The sequence below is a fragment of the Cottoperca gobio genome, chromosome 16, assembly GCF_900634415.1.
Source record: "Cottoperca gobio chromosome 16, fCotGob3.1, whole genome shotgun sequence".
Classification (NCBI taxonomy): domain Eukaryota; kingdom Metazoa; phylum Chordata; class Actinopteri; order Perciformes; family Bovichtidae; genus Cottoperca; species Cottoperca gobio.
In genome coordinates, this window is record NC_041370.1 from 8,302,862 (window position 1) to 8,324,416 (window position 21,555).

A 21,555-nucleotide genomic window follows, 5' to 3' on the forward strand; every position below is an offset into this window, starting at 1 on the left:
GGAAACTCGGGTCCTTTAATGCATGCAACAAGATGTTGCAGATCTTTTACCCGTCTGTTGTTGCAAGTAAAATGGTCTTTGCTACAATGCTGGGGCAGTGGCATCAAAGCTGGAGGACAAAAATAGAACAAACTAATCAGAAAGGCAGACTCTGTTCTGCCTCTACGCCTGCATTAATGGCTGCTGCAATAACAACACATGTGTATATTTATATTTATATATATTCGCCAAAGATTAAAGGAAAGGATTAGGTTGATGTGTTGCAGTAATACAATTTGTTGCATTTGCTGGATTCCTAAAACTATGTGCAGTTGTTATTCGCTCCTTGTGGCCTTGGTGCTTGAGAATATTAGAGCATAAATCCTCAAACTTAACTTCACCGTGAATCATGCATCTTGGGTTTCACTCAGCGTATGTGTTATACAGCGTCAATGAAGTGTTGAAACAGACACATGAGGTGTGAAAAGGTTTCTTCTTTCTGTAACTTTAAAGAAAGTGAAAGGAAAATGTATAATTCAGGACTTCAAAGTGGTTAAATAAGAGCACATTCTTCTGTCAAAATATTGTCACGGCAGTGTTCACAATTTAAGATTACCCTATTAACCTTTTAAACGCACACATTCACCAGCAGGTAATAGTAGACATAATGTTTTTCACGGCTCATTTAACTGCCGCTTCCACCTTACAAATCTCTTAATATGTCATTTATTAGTAATTGCACTAGATGCAGTTACAATAAGAAGGTTTTGAAAAATGAGTTTCACATGATGGATGCAGAAAGTGCAGAGAATTAATGCCCTTCATTACAGAAATACAAACAATCCACATTATCCCCTTGAAAGGGTGCTCCTAGGCTGCAGCATGCAATTGATATTTTCAACGCACTGGTATAATAATACCTTGTTAGTCATGAGTCAGACGTGGTCAGTTTAAGTGGTTTTTCAGTTTCTGTGGCCAGTGAGTCATAGCCGAAGCTCTATTAGATTAGTTACCTGAATATAGTAAACAACATGTCATACTTTCCAGATCATTTTATTGGAGTTATGAAAACAATAATAACTGGCATTGATTTTGTGGCCAGATTCTTATTATCACCTAATAAATAAATGGTTTTATGTTCGTCTGTCAAATGTAGAGCTGCTGTCTGTAACATATATGCATGTATGTATTATACGTTGGTTATTCGGCTATTATTTTAATTGAATCAGGTAAATTAATCAGATTGAATATTGAAGTTAATGTAACTCAAAGTTCACAAGTTCGACCTCCTGTTTGCAAACTGTCACAAATGTTGAGATACAAAAGATAACATTAAATCAATTAAATTAAATGTACAGGTGGGTTTATATGTATAAAACTCATACAATGTAGGCTGTCTTGTTTCCAGAGTAGGACCGGGGCCGTACAGCCCACTGCAGCCGCGGTAGGCTACTTCCGTTCCGCAGAGGGCGACAGGCACCAGCCAGCCTAGACTGTGGCGGAGGTCCAGACACAATAGACTGGGTAAGTTTAATTAGCGAGCAAAATAGATGATTTTCGGCCAATGTTTTACCGAGTGGTCAAAGTAAACGAACCGTTCTGCTGCATGTGTGTGTTTCCAAGTGAAGTCGAAGGTCAGTTTGTTGCTGAAAAGCAACAACACGGTCGTGGTTAGTTGGTTGCACGGAAAAGGGGCTCCGGCTATGTGCTGGAACGGAGTTGTTCCTGGCTGCTGTCTGACGCGTTAATGTTTCGTTGTCATATTTCTAGCCTAGAAATACACATTTGAACGCTCTGGTTTAATATACATAGCCACAACGTTGTGTTAAATTATGAAGACAACCGATGTGTACATTTTTTATCACAATTACCCGGTTGTCCGTTCACTTGTAAGGATGCTTAGCAGGCAGCGTTCCCCCACGCCGTTCCAAGAAGTAGTCTTATCCCCGAAGTCGTAGGGCCTGAGTGTTCATTGCCAGTTGGAGTTTAGGGGGGGGGTTAACCGTCTGCAGGTAGCTGTGTTTATGGGAGGGTCACCACTATCATAAAAAAAAAACTAAACCTCTACATTAATTAGAATGTAATTACTATAGTCTTGAGTTTGCGGGTGTGAAATGGTTAACTTGAAGCGTGCGGGTGGAACTGTGCACTTCGCTAGCTCGTCGGCTAACCGTCACGGAAACGTTAGCTAACGTTAAATATGTGGAAAATAAAAGCGCAGGAGCTAGCAGCTTTGTTTAACGCCCCCCCCCCCCCCCCCCCCCACACACACACATGCACTCTGCATGAGTATAATTTCCTAGAAAATATATAAATCACTTTTATTGTTCCTAATAATCTTCATCAAACACTCATCTGAGTCTGTTTATATTGTGGTTTAAATACCAGAGTACAGAGAAGTTGGTCAGTATGTCTACCTGCTGCTGTGGCAGGTAAACCAGCAGTTGCGTATGAAAACATGCAAATGGATGTTTTATAAATAGTGACTTTAAATATACATACAATGTCAAAACTGTTTTCTCAAGTTCCTAATAACAATCTCCATCAAAACACTTAAATCACAAGAATGTGGTAGTTTTGTCAGTATGTCTACTCTACTAGCAGTTGCTTATGAAAACATGCAAATAAATGTTTAGAAATGGTGAAAGTGGTTTGTGTATTATGAAACCGATCAGCTATCATGGCCAGACAGAGGGCATATTAACATCTGCTTTGGTTAGTAATCATTCTGAAACTGCTCCACCTTCTTGCAGCTGTAGTGTTAACTTAGCTTATTTGGTTGTTTGTGTTTTCTCTCCCTTAGGTTCCGGCTCTTCTCTAATCCAAACCGGTATGTCGGATGAGGATTCCCGTGCCAGCACAAGCTCTTCTTCATCGCCGCCTTCCTCCAGCCAAACCAGACAGAGGGACACGTTTTGCAAAAAGAAACGGGAGAGCAAAGCCAGCATGAGCAAGACCTCCAAACTGCTTTCCACCAGCGCCAAAAGGTAAGAATAAACCCCCAGGTTGTATATTCATTAATACGTTATTACATTACATTACACATGGCTCAAATCAGTCAGTTCTTTCTCCTAATATTTTTGCTTTAATTAGATTTCTTTCTGTCAGTATTTTTGGGATTTCTCTTTGGAAGAAAGACAAATGACAAAAGACCCCTTTTAACAATAATACTAAACTGGTCTCATTTAGCTGTTTTCTTGCATGGATAAATTGACAGCGCAGCTACAGTGAAGTTGGATTGCAGAAAAATGCAGAAGCATCAACTGTACATTTCAGAGGAACAAGCCGTGTTTTCTAGTACTTCCATCTAGCATCATCGTTCATCTGTCATGGAGGAAGAAATCCATCATAAAAGAGGAACACTAGGAATACAAATTTCTTTTCAAACGGTAGCTTCAGCCGGCCATAATGTCACAAGATATGCGTATGACAAGATCTGAGTGACTTCCTTTTTCTCCCCTGCGAAAAAATAACGATAAACGGAACCTCTCACACTCTTGGTTTTACTTATCGCTATGTTGCCACACAAGAAACCAACAGCAGAAATTACATCACTCACAAACTGATATAAAGTTAACTGTAATCCAAAATGTAAATTGCTTTAAATAATTATGTTCGGAAGATCAGAGATGGATAAGTTCCATTATTTTACATTTCTCATGGTTGAAGGACATCTTATAGCATCTTTTTAATGATCATGTTTTGTTGTTGTTGAGGAATGATGTTTTGCCAATGACTGATTTTTGATTCCTTATGTGTGCAGGATTCAGAAAGAGCTGGCTGATATTACACTGGACCCTCCGCCAAACTGCAGGTGGGTTTCATTCTTTGCTTTAAAGTCTGTTAGTTGTCTGTCCACTGGTGTACTCATTAGGAACACACTGATCCCACTATTTCTCTCCTGATACCGATTTGTAGTATACCTAAACTCAGATACTAAGTACTCATCCTAATCCCACTATTCTATTCTTAAGAGAGGGGGGGGGGAGGGTGCGCGAGGCAAGGCAAGTTTTTAGTTGTAGTTCCCTCCTCTCCTTTCCTCCGCTCTGTCTCTGACTGTAGGTGTCGGGAGCGAAGCCCCGCCCTTCGCAAAACAGCGGAGGAGTGAATGTGCAAACCATGTAAACACTTAAACGTGCACATAAATTAGATAAATAACATAAGCGTTTACTTTATTTAATAGAAGAGCACATGTTCAATGTGAGAAGTGAGTTGTGAAACCGAAAATCCAAACTTTGAATTTCAGGGGGGGTGCAATTGAATAATTGAAAATGAAAATAGAAAACAAAAACGGCTACTTGCAGCCAAAAATTGTATATGGTATTTAGCATTATGACTTGGGTGTGACTGCAGCTCACTTTACTTTAGTGTTGTGATTTAAAAGATTATCCTTAAAACCAGACCGTCTGGGTTCAAGCTCCCATCGCAGCAGGCGTCCTCCCTCCTGCAGTGTCCTAAGGCATATCACTGAAACCGTCCTAGCTCCAGGCTGCTGTTCTGCAGCAGAGCCTGACCTCTGACCTCTCTGTGAAAGGAAAAATAGAGAAATCTCTCCCATCATGGCTCAGTAGATCAAACAAGCCACCTCAGGCCACAGACCATCCCAAAAATAAACAGTCTGGATATTTGTTGCTAACTGGAAGAAAACAGCTTTGTATTCACAGTCAGTCTGTTTCTATGTTGACTTTCTGTTGTTTCTGCTGCCACTACTACCTGTTCAAATGTTTTACTTAACCACATAGCACAAACGTTTAAAGAAAATGAAAAACATAGACATTAGGTTAACATATTAAGTTATCAATATTTATTTATAAGTGACTATAACTTAACTCAAAATTTGTGTCAGGAAACAGTGACATGTATCGTAATGCTTAGTAAATCCTTTACAAAAGCTTTCCTTCTTGAAGCTTTGAGTGACGTTCAGAAGGGGATTTGTTTCTGACTGTATCATGACTGCAGCATGATATGTTCTTGGTTAAATTAACGGCTTGAGTTAATGCCGGATGACTGCCGCTGAAGGACAACAGCAATTTCAGGTTTCAGCAACAGGCTTCTGCCATTCAGGCAAATTCATAATGGACTAATTGCAGTTTAAAACACAACCTGTCCCATCACATGACGGATTAAAAGCCATGTTAAATTGAGTACCTCGTATTATATGATAATGTCTTTTGTAATTACTTAAATGTTCATAATGTGAAAATACATTCAGCTTAAATTGTTATGGAAGAGAAACGTAGCACATCTGCATTTTAATGTTTTAATATTCAAACGGAAGTCCTGAGTTCTTAATTTCTTACTGACTTTGTATCATATCGTTAGAACTTGTTTATTGTACAGGTTTAAATCGACAGAGATGGTAGATGTTGAGAGTCCCAGCAACTGCTGGTACTGCTAAGTATTGTGTCGACTTTCTGTTTTATTGGATTTAATAAGGCTGCAACTAACTATTATTTTCATTATTGATTCAGCTGCAGATTATTTTCTATATATATCTATATCTCATTAAATAAGAACACTTCCTGAGTTACTATCTCTTTGAGGGAGTTTTTATCTGAAGTGAAATCAAAATTAGTCCTGCTGCTGCCACTTTGGAAAACTCTTGAAGTTCAAGCTGTTTGACTGAAAGTTTCCATCTTGAATACATTTCGTAGTGCAGACATGACTGCTGCCCAGCTGTGTTGAAAGTATTCACCACGCTGCTTTGATTTATGGAAAAAGGCTTCTTTGCAGCAGTTTTTCATAACTGTATCTGATGTAGCTCAACCAACATATATCTTATATGATATCATTATCATTAAAGAGCTTATCATGAATGCAGATAAGAGTGAAATGGTGTTTGAGGCTGAGTGGGAATGTGTGTGTTTGAAGGAATGTGTTCATATCATTAAAATCAACCAAGTAAGTCTTTCATTTAGTGGAAGTTTTCATCCATCACACTTCCAGTTATATCTTTAAACGCCCAGATAATTAGTCCAAACTGCTCTCTGGATCGGTTTTCTATACTGTAGATGGCACTGAAACTGCCAAATGTCCATGTTAACGTTGATCTAAAAAGCAGAGCACAAAATCAGCCCCCCCCCCCCCCCCCATCCACCACTTTTAGATCAATAATATTATGTCTTGTACTCATGACCCCAGGGGGTTCAAGACCACATGTTCTGCATGTTAGAAGGATAATGGCCGGGCTGCTTTGAGGCAAAATCAATACAGATTACAGATCATGATGCAGACGCATCACAGGGGATTTGCTTTGAACTGAGGCATCTTCTGAATGATGCACGAGGGAAATTAAACTTTCATCCCTCCACATTTAAGTTAGTCTGTGAAAGTCACTTTGCAGAAATACATTTGTTAGTGCTTTTTACTTCCAAAATGTGACGCATGCCATTTGCACACAATACTTTTGCGTTCATTCATCAAAGGCGGTAACTGTTACAAGATTTCCAAAGGCGCTTTTCCCCTTGATCTTTTTTAGCTTCAGAAATGATGGCAATGTTTCATACAGAATCTACTCCTGCAGAATGAATATAGTTAATTTTGGTGGAATTTCCATTTTTAATCCTACACGTTGAGCAGATCTTGAATGGAAAGTGGCATTTATAGTCTGTTTTAGTTCAACTCCTTACTGAAGAAAACAAATCCAACGCCCACGTACTCCAGCATGCTGCCAGTAAGCTTTAGTTGTTAGTTGTCATCAGGTTATACACACAGGACATGAATGAATATGTGACTTTAATACTGTAGTACACAATCCATTGATGTAGATCCAGCGTGTGTGTGTGCGTGTGCGTGTGCGTGTGTGTGTGCTTCCTCTGCATTACTGATGAAACTGTGTGATGTAGAACAGTAAATACTGTTGACTAAGAATGATAAGAATAAACATTGATTCTTTACATTTTCAACAATGAATCATGGTTTTGCAGATTAATCTAATCTGTGTTTTTGGAAAACAAAAATACATTACATTTATATTGACATTTAAAATGAGTTTATAGTTTTTTTTTGTTTTTTTTAGTGTGGCTGTTGAATTACCCAGTGCTTAAAGAAAATTCAAAAGGATTGCACAGCTTTTAAGAGAACCATTATTTTGTTTGTGCCTGCAGTGCTGGCCCAAAAGGAGACAACATCTATGAGTGGAGGTCGACCATCCTGGGACCACCGGGCTCCGTGTACGAGGGAGGCGTCTTCTTCCTGGACATCGCCTTTACACCTGACTACCCCTTCAAACCCCCCAAGGTACTGACAAAAGAAAAAGATATTTCGAAAAATGTGTTTATTGGCCCCGAATAGAAATGAAAATGAGGTACATGTGTTTTGGGAGGAGTAGCCTGCCTCATAATGTAGGTTATTTTATAAACGTGATGAGATTCAGTCTCAGTTAGTAGTAACATCCAGGCTGTTGTTTTGAGTGAACTGTTCCTTTTTTTTCACATTTTCACTTTTGTTATTTCAAAGTACCAAAACCGGTATATCGGTAGGGAATTCTTTGTGGACTATTTTAAGCCACCGATTTGGCTTAAAAGAGAAACTACAGTGTGTGTTTGTGTTTCCCTGTGTCTGTGTGTGCCACCCAGTTCAATGGTGTGGCTTAATGATCAGTTTTTAATAATGTTTGCAAACATTGAAGCTCTATGGCACAGAGGAATAACAATTCATTGTTGATTTTTTAATGGGTTTTGCTGATAGGAAACAAACTGGAAAATATAGAATATCACCAGACCGTAAAAACAAAAAGTAATAAAGCACCAAGTTCTTTTTTTTTTTTAGTAAAATAAAGCTGATGGGTCACGGACCATTAGCTATAGATCGTGCTCTTATCTGACGTGCTGGAGCAGAAACAAAGTGCTTACTGTCTTCTTTTTAACCAAGACGCAGCTTCTCCAGTACTGATGCAACTCAACAGCACATACACAAGCAGAGCCTGTGATAGTCGCATCAACAATACATGATTATCTTGAAAACCTACTGCAGTTTATACACAGATGTACATTCTTGAGAGGAATCCTTGTCGGTCCTGACGATAATTTTAAGCATCAGTTCTCTTTTGAACAGTTTTATGCACTGCAGGTATGTAGAAGATGCCACATAAAGTCACTTATCACCTTCAGTATAGTTGATTAGTTGATTTTCTCCTTCAGAATAAGAGCTTCCTCCCTCTTTCTTTTTTAGCTCATTGCTGCTCTGTCTGTATACTATGGATCCAATGTAGACATTCATTGTACCGAGTAGATGCATGGTGGTTCATTTGTTTGTCCCCACTGGGATTATTTGGACCAATTAAGCCACATTGTGTTTAAAGAAATATCATTAAAATGGCAATAACAATGCTACCTCGATTGGAAAAAACATTTGTTCTGTTTGTTTTACTAAGGCTTATTTAAATTTGGATAAAACAAAACCGTCATAAAAATAGGGTATTTTGCCTAAAATGTGATTTTAAAGAGGAGAGTGAAAATAACAGCCCATTATGGATAGATGTGCATGCGTGTCTGTGAATGGAAAGTTTGGTTTACTATGTAAACATCAGCAGGAAATAGCCTTGTGAAGTTAGAAAGGCAAAGGTGAACCAAGATTTAAAAATACACATGCAAGCCACTTTAGTCTGAGAATCAAAGCTGCATGTGAAAAGTCGTCTTTACGAAATGCATTCTGCACTTTACGCTACATGTACCGCAGCTCTATTGATATTTCCACAGCTCACTTGTTCTAAAATATACTTTTTTCTTTTTTTACTGTAAATAAATCGCATGCTTTCACAGCTGGTCGATGTACTGATACCTTTTATTGAGAAGCTCTTTGTAATGTTTTTATGGAAGCAGAAGTCCCAGCACAGAGATCTTCCTGTCAAGATAGGGTTTCCTGGCATTTAGAAAGTACCTCTTTTCAACCACCAGAGGGCTATCATGTCCTGCAGAGCAAACATAGAAGTGTTTAGTGAAGCAGTGACTGCAGGTTTGATACTGACTTGACTGTCTTAATACAACATTTATAAACAATATATTATAACAATTTGTCATTACATTTCCTACATTAATAAAACCTTTTTTTATGATCAAATTTCTTTAGTGTGACGAAAGTGTGGAGGAGAATTAATATGCAAAGCTTGCAAACAAATGTATCTTTTATTTAATTTTTTTATGACGGCCAAGTAATTCATACTGCAACAATATGTAACATCAAATCTGTGGGAAATGTTTTTCACACCCTGACTGAACGGCACTGTTTGTGTGTCTGCAGGTAACTTTTCGTACAAGGATCTATCACTGCAACATCAACAGTCAGGGGGTGATCTGTCTGGACATCCTGAAGGACAACTGGAGCCCCGCACTCACCATCTCCAAGGTGCTGCTGTCCATCTGCTCCCTGCTCACAGACTGTAACCCAGGTAAGACTGAGAGCGTGTAGTTAGAGCACAGTCACAGTGACCAAACTGCTGAACCAGAGATGTTACAAAACAGTAGGCTGAGTGTCCGAGGTGGACTGTACAAGTTCAGTTAGATTGTTTGTGTTCAGCATGTTGCAACAAGCGGCTAACATAGTGTCAGGCATGTTTGGAAAAATAAGCTTTTTTTTTCCTTCTTTTGTCTCGCTGGCTTTCTTCAAATCTTGTCAATTTCCGCTCTACTTCTCGCAGTGCGTCACATCAAGTATATGTTCATAAGGAGTGACAGGAGTTGGTGGAAAACGAATCCTAATGTTCAGGCAGAGGTGCATTTTCAGAATGTCTTTTGAAAGTCTCATTAAATGCTACCTAAATAGCTTTTAGAGATCTGAAACTCTGTAAATGCTGGGGAAATGTTTTCAGTGCTTCCACCTTGACAGGAAACCCAGCGTCATCTAAACATCCTATTCTACTTAATAAATGTGCTTTGCCTGTAAGAGTGAAAGCAAAGAGTTTTTGCATTTGAACCGCAACTTGGGGAGTGCTGCTTTTAAATTAATTAATTAAAAACATTGTGACAGGAATGGACTCTATAATGTACAACTTTTCATTCCCTGATTATTATTATTTTAAACGGGTAAGTTGAGGTAGTAGAATGGGTTCATTCGGCCCCAACAGGACGTAATCCTCAATTGTTTTTTGCTATTCACCTTATATAATTTCGTGTTTATAAATAAAGAGAAGCGGCAAATGATAAGAGCCACTTGTTAATTCAACGAGACAAAATGTAAATGTCATGAGACATTTTGATAAACCCTTCAGTGTCTTCTTTGTCTGCGTTTTTATTATTTCTATGTGCAAAGAAACTTAACTTGAAACCTATTTTTGCGTTCAGCCGACCCCCTGGTGGGAAGCATCGCCACCCAGTACACGACTAACAGAGCGGAACATGACCGAACAGCCAAACAGTGGACGAAGCGATACGCCACATAGACCCACGGAGGACGACAGTGGGAGGGGGAGGGGGGGTTGTTTGTGTTGGGGGGTTATTTCTATCTCAGATTTTTAGTACTTTATTGTCTGGTATATTTTTTGCTTCCTGATTAACTTATCTCTACAAATATGGTAATAAAGGAACACAATGGAAAGGAAGTCTTGTCTGCCTCTTTTTTTTTTGTGCATTGTTAATTAAAGGGTGGATTCTACATGCAAACCTGCGGGACAAATGACCAGTTATCGTTTACAGCAACGCTGACAACACTAACGAATATTAAAACGAAGTTTCTCTTTAAAATTGTAATGTTTTAATATGTCGATGACGTTGAGACATTGAATACATTTTGGGTCTTATTTGATATTTGGTAACACTTCACTTTAACCCTCCCTATTCAGGATTCATATGAAGTATATGAACACCTAATTAATGGTTTATAGCACACTATAATGTAGTTGTAAGCAGATACAAGTGTTACATTTGTGAACAAATACTGATGGTTTATAATAATATGACCATAAAGTTAAAAAACCCACAGTTGTAGTATAAAACATGTCTTCATAGAAGTTATCCCTCAGAAGTTATACCTGAACAATACTTTAAATGCCTAAAAATATTCCCTTACAACTACATCAAATTGTGTTATAGACAACTTATTAAATGTTTGTATAGAGCCTGTACGTGTTACATATGAGTGAAAGTACAGATAAAGTAAGAAGACGAGTGATGAAATGTTTTCAGTTCGTCTTCCAGCTGCAGCTGCCACATGTCTCTGATGTTTGCCTGTTTCAGGAACTCTCTAAAGCGTCAAATAAACATTGAAGTCAGAGCCAACGGCTTGCTGTCAACATATCTGCCAAATATATATAAATAGTGCTGGTTTAAATAAAAACCCTGCTGCCTTTGCCTTGCTATATGTTTTTCACAAATCGTATCAAAGCACCACGGGTAATGCCAACACTACTCTGCCCTTTGCAGGAAAAAGTTTGACAGTGTGACAGATATGATTAAGACATGTCTTCTTATATATGTCCTAGTTTATCGCACATAAATTCCTCAAAAATAAATGTCAAATGCATTAAATACTGTTATTCTCACATATTATACAAGCTGTCATGAATTCAGACAGTTGAGACGTCACTAAATGATCATCACAATACAATTCCAGTGAAACTGAGTAAATAATACAATTATTCATTATTGCCCTGCCTTAGCTTCACTGCAGCTTACTCAGTGATCCCACTTTTGTATCAATATAAGCTGCCATTGTTTGGGTGCCTGTCTGTCTTGCAAAGCAGGATTATTACATTAGCTACATAACTTCACTGGTAACTAGGAAACGAGCAGCACCAGGCTCTCTACAGACTTTGTTCCACTTTAAAGCACACAACATGGTAATCCTTCTTTGTAACTCCTTTCACTCGGTGTTAGTGAAGTTGTTGGAATTCCTGCAGAGACAAAATCTTTAGGCATTTAATGTCAGAATGACAATTTATTCTATATTGTGTCACCTATCTGACATGTAGGGCAGGCAAGGTCAACAAAAGCTGTATTTATCTCGATATGTTGGCAAATAACTGCCCCTTTTCTTTCTCACACTACACTTCGGTTTTTACATTTTAGTTTCACAACACTGAAGCAGAAATGTAGTTTCCCTGTCTACAACACTCATGTAAGGTACAGCACATTTACAGTGTGTGAACTGTAAGATATTGTTAAAGATTACAAATGGAAAATACATCTATAGATAGGTGGTGGAAGAAATGATCTATGCCTCAAAGTACCAATTTATATTGTATTATTTAAGATGGCAAAGACATTGATAATACAGAAGTTTCATGTAAACTCAAGATAAACTGCTGACTGTCTTGTGAATAGATGCATATTCCCCACTGATAAATTGCAGCAACATACTCAAGTATTCTTTGTTTGTTTTTTGTACTTTCAAGGACAGTTGGTTTTGATTAATTGATAAAAGTAAGAAAAAACAACCTAGTGTAACATAAGCATTTAAGAGATAAAAACCAAGGACTAAGATTTGGCTTAAGTCTCTTGCTGGGGACATACTGTGTGGGCTGGCAATATAATGAAGTCTAAAGCCAAATGTTGCTCAGTCAACCCCCCCTGAATGAACTGTGTACAGTATGTAATGCAGTATTTAAGAAATGTAATTAGATTATCTGCTTTACTTTAAGTGACTAGTCTCAGCAACTGGATATAAGTCTGGTGATATTCTACATTTTTGTTATTGTTAACAATCAGTTTACTCCTCTGTGCCATAACGCTCCATTCATGTCCAAGTTATGTCCTTTATAAGCAAATCAATGAGCCACACTTAATCGCTGGGTGTACCACATGTACCTTCAACATGAAGAACACAGGCACTGTAATTAATTTTGAGTCAATGACACACGTCCCGCTAATAACTACAGAAACTGTGTTTTCAGCTTTTAAAACACTTCTTGGTCCTTATGATCTTGAGCCACGAGTGAAGCACAGAAGCCTGAACGCAGGCCAGACAGGTTAATCTGGGAGATAAATACATCCGACTGTACGAGTGTTAGTAGTCCACATGTTTTTTAATCTTACAAATGTTTGCTCTCTATTTCCTTTAATAGTCTTTTTAAGAAAAAGGTTGAAAAGAACCCAATTATATTATTTCTCCCAAAACAGAAAGTGGCCAAAGTTGGTTTTGTGTCTGTGCAATAACAAATCCCAAACGTGAAATTCCTCTGGTCAGCAAGTGTAAATGTTGATCATTTAAATCTACGTCAGTCATTCACATTTTAGGTGCAGTATTTATTTGAGCCTTTGAGACTAGAGTGACTCATGACACAGTAAGCATAAAGACGGCACGTTGTTACATGTCATTAAAATTAAGTAAGCTAACGATGCGAACATAGTGTTCTAAAACTAGATGTGAAGCATATTATAGTATTTCAGGTAGACAACAATTCCTGTGGTTAGTCTTGTTTTGACAATACTCCCACAGTGCATTGGTATGTCACGTTGAAACATGTATTTCAGTTTAAAGTAGGATACCAGTGAAAAATTATATTTTTAAATTTATAATCCTGTTTATTGCTGTTTTAATTGTTCCTTTAAATATGTCAGATATGTTTAAAATGTTAGGTTTTTTACTCTTTTACTCTAGTCTACAGCCACACATGTGTTTGGATTTTGATTGTCATAAATGTTTTTCACATTTCGTAACAATATGATTAAGGGTTAGGGTTAGGGTTAGTTCAGTCCTCCCTATTCCTCTTGCTCCTGATTTGACAACACAGTGAGGTGTGGGTGGAGGCCAACTGTTTGCTTCTTTTAGTAAGGATTTGATTAAATCCCTTCCCTCTCCTAACTACGCCCCACCCGCATATCCTGTAAAGACACTCTTAACTGCAGTTTCACTCTGCCTAGAAGTGCTGCTTTAAACTCGGTGTATCTTTCACCATGACACCTGTATGTGAACTGCAATCATCAAATCTTTGATATCTGGGGGATTTTGGGGACTTCCATGGGTCTCAAAAAAGTGACAAATAACACAATTTCACTTTCACTTCTTAGAAACCAGCCTATTGACTACGTGTACAACGAGGACTTTTTGTACAGAACAGTGTCTTCAATCTAAGTCCTATAACTGCACGTAGGCGTCATAGGTTCTTATTAGCCAAAAAGGGATCTATCATTTAACTGTGAGTTGATGCACTCTGATTGACTAAACTGAGTCGAATACACAACACAAAGTTATTGCAAAGCAAGAGGGTTGCTTGGGGATTATATGTAAAAGAGGTCTGGCAAACTTTGATTTTAATCACTCATGTTGCATTTATTGGGAAAAGCTAGGACATATGTTTTCTAGTAATGAATTGCTCAGTACTTAAATGCACTCAGTTACTGTCCACTGATCTTATCTTACATGTAGAGTAGTGGTCTAATGTGCTAATATGCATATCATGATCATAGACTTTTGTTGTTGTCTGTTTTAATTGTTTAATCGTTGTTTACTGTGCTGTACCACAAATAGCTTCTTTGGAGACATTAGAGTTTAACCGCAAATGTAATTAAATTGTCTAGGAACATGACATGATTCTCCACGGACTGCATAACTGTACTGTACTTTGTGTTGTTCCGGCGTCACCCTTCACATTGTGTTCTGCAACGTGAGCGCTATGTTACCATTCCTCGTTACAGCCACGAGGCGCTAGGCCCCGCCCCTCCGGTGTCTGAAAGTGTGTCACTGGGTTAAAGTGGCTCGAGCTGCCGGGTTTAGGGGCGTGGCCAACAAATGGGTCACATGGGCGAGCCCACTATTGAGAACATTTAGTTCTCTTGAATAACCCGCAGTCACATACAAGAAGGGGGAGCTCCTCCGACTCAGACGTACTCAGTCGACTTGTTCTTTCACAGAAACTCGGACCTGCAGATTATTTTCTAGAAATAGACTCCTGATATGAGCTTAATCTTTAAACTGCTCTCGCTCAAACGTCAAGTTTAGTAGATCCGTTTGGTCTTTCGTACCAGTTGCAGAAGTCGTGACAGACAGTTGTATAATAACTGTTTTTCCTATTCCTCGAACAGAGATGCCTGAGGACATGGCGACAGCCAAGCCTGGTAAGAGAAAAATGTTTGATATAATGATTATCGCAATAAAATACAGAGAATGTAAGTGTTTTAATTGTATGCACTATGCAGACGTTATTGCATGTATGGTGTCAACATTTAAGTAAATTACTTTTCCTTTATAATTCATTCTCAAAACTGATATCACACAAATGACAAATACTTTTCTACTACTGGCTGGTACTGGAGAGGAAATCCACAACAGTAACTTGTGGCTATGGAAATGCTATACATATATATGTGTGTGGGTTGAATTCACTGATTGCATCACAATGAGTATGTTTAAATAGATCCAGGAAACAAGAAAGTATATTTAGGAGGGCAAGAGCGCTAATGAATGGGGTCCTGCCATTGAAACTGTTTTATTTATTTATATATATATATAGATATATCTGTATATCTATATATATATATATATAGATATATCTGTATATCTATAGATCTATAGATATATCTATAGATATATAGATATACTTCTTCCTGTAGTGAAGCATCGTATGTACCGACTCTGTGTCAAAAAATCTTGACACCTTTTGGAAATATTTTAATACATTGTCGTGTGCCTAAACTGTAATAAATACCGCTATTATGCCCACAAACCGTGTTTTAAAAACGGGGTTAGGAGTGCCATTGTGGCGCTGCGTCGATGTACATTTACATTTGACATAACAACAGTGTTTATGTTCCCTGGCCCCGCTCACATGGACAGCGTAGCCTAGCCATGTGCCCGTGTGTACGCGCTCTCTTGAAACACTCCTCTGATTGGTCGAGAGATGTTCCTCTCCGCGAGCATGCTTTCAGTTGGAACTCTTCTCTGATTGGCTGGAGCGGAGCCCATGACGCAGAACATTGTATAATTCACGCTGTACCACAGCACTCCCAGCGCGAGGCTGCACTGCAAGGTACACGTGAGACGATGGAGAGACAGCAGCCAGTGACCTAGATTTTTTTCCCTTTTTTCACTTCTCCTCGCGCTTCGCTTTCACAGAAATTCATGACAGGTCCATGTGTGGGTGGGCTGTGAAAGAGAACAGTCATGGTTGAGGTTAGGTAATCATCTGCTGTGACCTATACACACATATTTAGTTTTTGAATGTGTGTATAGTTGATTAAGAAAAACACACTTTATCTTTACACAAAGATTCCACATACATTTAAATTTTAAACTTACTAAGCACGTTTGGTATTTTAAAATGGCAACGCCCTACTTCAAGTCGCCCACTTTAACTGGAGCAGTTAATGGTTCAATGATAGTGCCTTTCCCAAGGGCACTTATATGACAGCATTTAAACATTGTTAAATCAATTTAAAGTTATTTAAGTTAAGTGATATTATTATTTATTTATAATTATAATAATAAAATGCAACGATTATCAACAGAAAAATAATCGCCAGCTATTCTGACAAGCAATTAATATAATCATCAGATTGGTGTAAGGCAGGGCCGCAGGCCACCTGTGGATCTACTTTGAATTCCATAGTCTTGTAAATAAGCACCTGAGTGGTTTTCTAGCCAAACATGGCACTCAATGGCTTACCCTTTGCATTCTGTCTGAAGCATGCACTAGAGGTGATAAAGCAGGTCAATCTTAGCAAGGAATCAACCAGCAAGAAAACACACACACTCTGGAGGGGTGCGCTATCTGGGTGTGTCAGAGGCACACCATGTACTTGCTGTGCTGCCAAGAGTTTGTTTATTTGGCATACAATAAAACATTTTTTATAACTCCTGTTATCATCTCTGGGTGACATTGGCAGGCTTGATAGGTAGTGGCGTTAAATCATTTGATATCATGATGTGGTTGTGGGTGTGTATTCTTGTTTCTCAGATATAAATTGGTCCCGAGATGATAGAGGAAAAGAGGGTAATTAACCTGCTATAACATGTCATGTCTCTCCCTCTCCACAGGAGGAGTCATTGCCTATATTTCCTCTGGCTCTGCCTCCAGCCCAGAGTCTTGTATGAGCACCAGCCCCAGCAGAGGCTACCTGTCGACATCACAGGCGGTGACCCGCCCTTCGCTGCCCAGCAGGGCCGTGGGCATGGTGGTGGATATCTCTCCGCCAGCCAAGAATGGCAACCAGCGTAGCCATGGCACGGAGAAGGCTGGGCGCTCCTCCACATCAGCCAAGAGCAACATTACCAGTAAGCATCTTATTATTATAAGAGTCTTATTATAAAAAATACTATATCATCGAGAGAGAAAACAATTCAAATCTGATCTGATGCACATGAATCACTGCTTATCTTTATCTTTATCTTTGCAGAAATTAATGGCATGGTGCTGTTGTGCAAGGTGTGTGGTGATGTGGCATCGGGCTTCCACTATGGCGTCCATGCCTGCGAGGGCTGCAAGGTGAGACAAGTTCCCAAAACGAAGCGTCGCCTCTTTAAAAGTCTGATCCTCTTGCTGACTATACGCGCTCACATGACTAATGCTCTTCATCTTGTGGTTCATTAGGGCTTCTTCAGGAGAAGCATCCAGCAGAACATCCAGTACAAGAAGTGTCTTAAGATGGAGAACTGCACCATCATGAGGATCAACAGGAACCGCTGCCAGCAGTGCCGCTTCAAGAAGTGTCTGTCTGTCGGCATGTCCAGAGATGGTGAGCAGCACTTTCAGTTTAGTTTCAGTCAGCTGATGTGATTTAATTTGCTCTAAATCAAGTGTTGTTAATCTTGACACAATCTAATGGATTTCCATTTTTTATTACCAGCTGTCCGATTTGGTCGCATCCCAAAGAGGGAAAAGCAAAGGATGCTGCTGGAGATGCAGAACGCCATGAACAACATGATGAGCAACAACAGCCAGCTGCACAGTATGCTGCACGGCCACCAGAGCCCATCCCCGCCCATGGAGGCCATGACCAGCGACGCCGGCTCCTCACCCTCTTCTTCCTCCTCATCTGCTTCCGATTCCCTGTCGTGCTCCAACCCTTCCTCCCCGCGGTGCCCCCAGGACTCGGAGTCTGTGGCTTCCATGGACACCAACTCCAGCTCCGCCTCCTCCTGCGCGTCAGACAGCGGCGAGGACGAGGCCGTCATGGCGTTGAGCAGGCAGCAGCAAGATGCCTTTGCGTACAGCCAGCAGAGGTCACAGAGACAGGGCCAGACATCACCCTCGTCGAGCACAGTCGCCCTGGAGACAAGCTGTGGCAGCCGCATGGAGGAGCAGCAGGAGAGCTGGAGCTGCTGGAACAACAATGTGGTTGTGGGACACAGTCCTTACAGTAACGTCCAACACGTCACTAACACTGCTTACATGGAGGAGAGAGTTCAGCAGCAGCAGCCTCAGCAGCAGCAGCAGCAGCTCATCAGCACCCCTAAGTGTGAACCATCAGAAGACTGCCAAAGACAGTACGGGTTTAACACACAAACTGCCTCAAGTGGTTATAATGGACCAACCAGCTGCGTGAATACTAGAACTCACTTGGTGAGTCATTTCTCTTTTCTAGTCTTGAAATTCATATTATTATTCTACTTTTACTACTGAAGTTAGGCCTTTGATCAGCCTCCCTGATTGACCTTCTGTCTTCATGTTTTTCCAGATCTGTCCGATGAGTACATCACCCTACGTGGACCCCAACAAGCCGAGCCAGGAGATCTGGGAGGAGTTCTCCATGGGCTTCACCCCCGCCGTACGGGAGGTGGTCGACTTCGCCAAAAGTATCCCGGGCTTCCGAGACCTCCCCGAGCACGACCAAGTCGGCCTGTTGAAAGCTGGAACCTTTGAGGTAACAGGGCAAACAAGCAAAGCATAAACACTTCATGTTATTTTTTGCTCGCTTTGAAGTCAAACGCGACGGGCTCTTTTAAATACTCAAAATATAGGAGCCACTGTGGCTTTCCCAAACAGAGCAGACTGTCGGCTGTGAATAATATTTACTCTGATAACAGCTGGAATGGAAATGAAAGAGACTTCACAAATTCTCTTTTGGTGCAATCATAAAACCAGTGTCAGATGTATTATACAGACAGCATCGCAGACTTACAGAGTCCGTTGGATTTACAAACTCAGCACAATATATTCTTTAAATGCTTGTTTCCCCCGAACAACTAAACAAAAAAAAAAAATCCCCCTTCCCTCTCTCGACTCCCAGGTGCTGATGGTCCGATTCGCCTCTTTGTTCAACGTTGTCGAGCGGACGGTGACCTTCCTGAGCGGCAAGCGTTACAGCCTCGACACACTACGGTTACTGGGCGCCGGCGAGCTGCTCCACTCCATGTGCGAGTTCAGCGAGAAGCTGGCGGCGCTGGGGCTCGACTCGGACGAAATGAGCCTCTTCACAGCCGTGGTACTCGTCTCAGCCGGTAAGAACACTTTAGTCCGAGAATGTTGACGTATGTGAGCACATTGGGAAGGGAGGAGTCATACACATGTAGCTCTACTATTACTTTTTATTACCACGACATGTTTTATTGCTACTACTGTTGTTATTACAAGAATCTAAATGAACCACATTACATCCATGTACATTAGTTTTGTTCTCTCTCGGGGAGTTTGAAACATGAATGAAGCCCTGTTGTGTCCTCCAGCATTAACCCTTCCTCCCTTCTTGTTGTGGCACAGATCGCTCTGGGATCCAGGACCTGAACTCAGTCGAGGCCCTGCAGGACAATCTGATCCGGAGTCTGAGAAACCTGGTGATGCAGAACCACGGCGAGGATTCAGCCACCACCTTCACCAAGCTGCTGCTCAAGCTTCCCGAGCTGCGTTCACTCAACAACATGCACTCTGAGGAACTGCTCTCCTTCAAAGTGCACCCTTGAAAGCTTCCTGGGAGGGTCACGCCCTGTGCCCTCCACCTCATCCACACACCTCCACCAGGACCTGCCTCTTACTGCCCCCGCGCCCTCATTGTTCGACCAACCCCAGTTGCGTGTTTGTTTTTAGAATGTATTAAAAGTTATTTTTTATTCTATTTTTGTTAAGTGGACCACGTGGGGTCTGAAAAGAGAAGAATATTAAAAACGTATTGTATTTATAGAACAGATAGCTTACGCTTGTTGCACACAAACACAGGCAAGTGCATGTGTGTCAGAGGTTCTTTAGTTTAGCAAAGTTGAAGCCGCTTTTCTATTTTTCGAGAGAACGAAGAATAATTAACTGGCTTCATGAAATGATACGAGTAGAAACCAAGTAGTCGATCCAAAAGCCATTTAATTCCAAAGTGTGTTTTCTGATGAGCGGGTGAATGTGAGGGACAATACAAGCCTTACATACCGCATGTTTGTTTGGTCCAATATTTTGACTGATACATGTCGGCAAGCTATCAGAAAATATATCGAAGAATGTGCGACGACCGCTGCTAATGCATGGCTGTACTTAATGCAAACTATTATTACTTGGATCTTCTCCCCTTGCCTCAGAAAGCATCAGTTCACAGTTTCAGTGTATTTAGTGTTGTATGTTTTCTTATTTTTAACTTGTTTTCGTCAACTGCCTGTACACTGCCTGGTGATTTCTGGGGGAGTTGATGACGCCATTTTCAGCAACACTACATTTGCCCATGTTCTGGAGCAGAAAAACCAAGTAATGTGTAAAGGCTACATGTAAACGTAGTCGCACAAGTGTTTTTGCTGTTTTCCAACTCTCCAGGGTTTCTTTTGTTTGTGTTTTTAATCAAACTTTGTGTGCTTTCAGCATAGCACTGAATTTGATGCGTTTGTCATCTATTTTGTTGAAATATCTGCTTCTTCGACTGGCAACACTGCCATATGTAAATAACTATATAAATATATATATATATATATAAATATCTGATGGACATAGAATATAAATATGATATAGTATGAATAAAGACAAGTGAAGAATAATCTTTGTACTTTGTTTTGATTTTCAAGTATTTTTACATGAATGAAGACATCAACACAAATGAACCTTCAGAGCAGTAGCGACTCTTCTCCACCAGGTGGAGCTGTTTGCACACGGCACCTTGAATTCCACTGTTACTTTAAAACCCTCTTAGTTTGTCTTTGCAAGTTGTTGCATAATATGAATGAGTTTAGTGCACAATGATGTAGACGCAGTCCGCAGAGACACGTTCTAGTTTAATCATCATACATTTCATATTCGCTGAACTGCAACAAAACAAAATGAGAAGACACTAATCCAAAAGCATTTATTTTCACTATTTTAATTTAGATGTTGGTTTGAGTCCTCAGAATATATGATTTATTTCTTACATGTTGCAGAATTAGATGTATGTGTATATATAAATACATTTTAGGCTTGATGCAGAGCAGGTGCACAGATCCACAACTAAAATGAAAGAACTATTCAAAAATGGCTGCAGAATACACTCAGACAATAAATATAATGAATTTGCACAAGCACCATTTTGGATGGTAAAAGCAAGAGCTAAATATCAAAATCAGTGAACAGCGAGGTATAAAACAAACAGCTGAGGATCCTCTGCTCAGATATTAATCTATAAGCACAAGTTTGTATTCCATGGTCAGCAGAGATGTCATTTCCAAAGTTTTAACGAGAAGATATTGTCTTCGTATTCAAAGCTCTCAAAATGTAAATTGTTAACGAGTCAACAGTCCGATGAAGCCTGCACACGACTTTCT

General features: G+C 39.9%; 2 protein-coding genes across 2 annotated transcripts; both read left to right on the forward strand.

Moving 5' to 3' along the window:
• Positions 1 to 1,385: 1,385 nt before the first annotated feature.
• Positions 1,386 to 10,516, forward strand: LOC115021674 (ubiquitin-conjugating enzyme E2 E1-like). The gene is made up of 6 exons (XM_029452268.1): positions 1,386 to 1,503; positions 2,783 to 2,966; positions 3,743 to 3,793; positions 7,086 to 7,218; positions 9,220 to 9,367; positions 10,260 to 10,516. Exons 2-6 carry the CDS (start codon positions 2,812 to 2,814, stop codon positions 10,355 to 10,357), a joined length of 585 nt encoding a protein of 194 aa, XP_029308128.1. The 5' UTR covers positions 1,386 to 1,503; positions 2,783 to 2,811; the 3' UTR covers positions 10,358 to 10,516.
• A 4,176-nt stretch (positions 10,517 to 14,692) lies between these two features.
• nr1d2a (nuclear receptor subfamily 1, group D, member 2a) lies at positions 14,693 to 20,796 on the forward strand. The gene is made up of 8 exons (XM_029452020.1): positions 14,693 to 14,969; positions 16,888 to 17,124; positions 17,247 to 17,335; positions 17,441 to 17,585; positions 17,697 to 18,412; positions 18,528 to 18,713; positions 19,080 to 19,290; positions 19,550 to 20,796. The coding sequence occupies exons 1-8, from the start codon at positions 14,939 to 14,941 to the stop codon at positions 19,747 to 19,749; spliced, it is 1,815 nt and encodes a 604-aa protein (XP_029307880.1). The 5' UTR covers positions 14,693 to 14,938; the 3' UTR covers positions 19,750 to 20,796.
• The last annotated feature ends 759 nt before the right edge of the window (positions 20,797 to 21,555 follow it).

Excerpts from the sequence above, each read along its gene's own strand:
- LOC115021674 (XM_029452268.1), top strand. The coding sequence starts at position 2,812 with ATGTCGGATGAGGATTCCCGTGCCAGCACAAGCTCTTCTTCATCGCCG. Across the intron at positions 7,219-9,219 it reads ACCCCTTCAAACCCCCCAAG|GTAACTTTTCGTACAAGGAT; the intron begins GTACTGACAAAA and ends GTGTGTCTGCAG. Across the intron at positions 9,368-10,259 it reads GCTCACAGACTGTAACCCAG|CCGACCCCCTGGTGGGAAGC; the intron begins GTAAGACTGAGA and ends TTTTGCGTTCAG.
- nr1d2a (XM_029452020.1), top strand. The coding sequence starts at position 14,939 with ATGCCTGAGGACATGGCGACAGCCAAGCCTG. Across the intron at positions 17,336-17,440 it reads ATGCCTGCGAGGGCTGCAAG|GGCTTCTTCAGGAGAAGCAT; the intron begins GTGAGACAAGTT and ends GTGGTTCATTAG. Across the intron at positions 19,291-19,549 it reads CGTGGTACTCGTCTCAGCCG|ATCGCTCTGGGATCCAGGAC; the intron begins GTAAGAACACTT and ends GTTGTGGCACAG.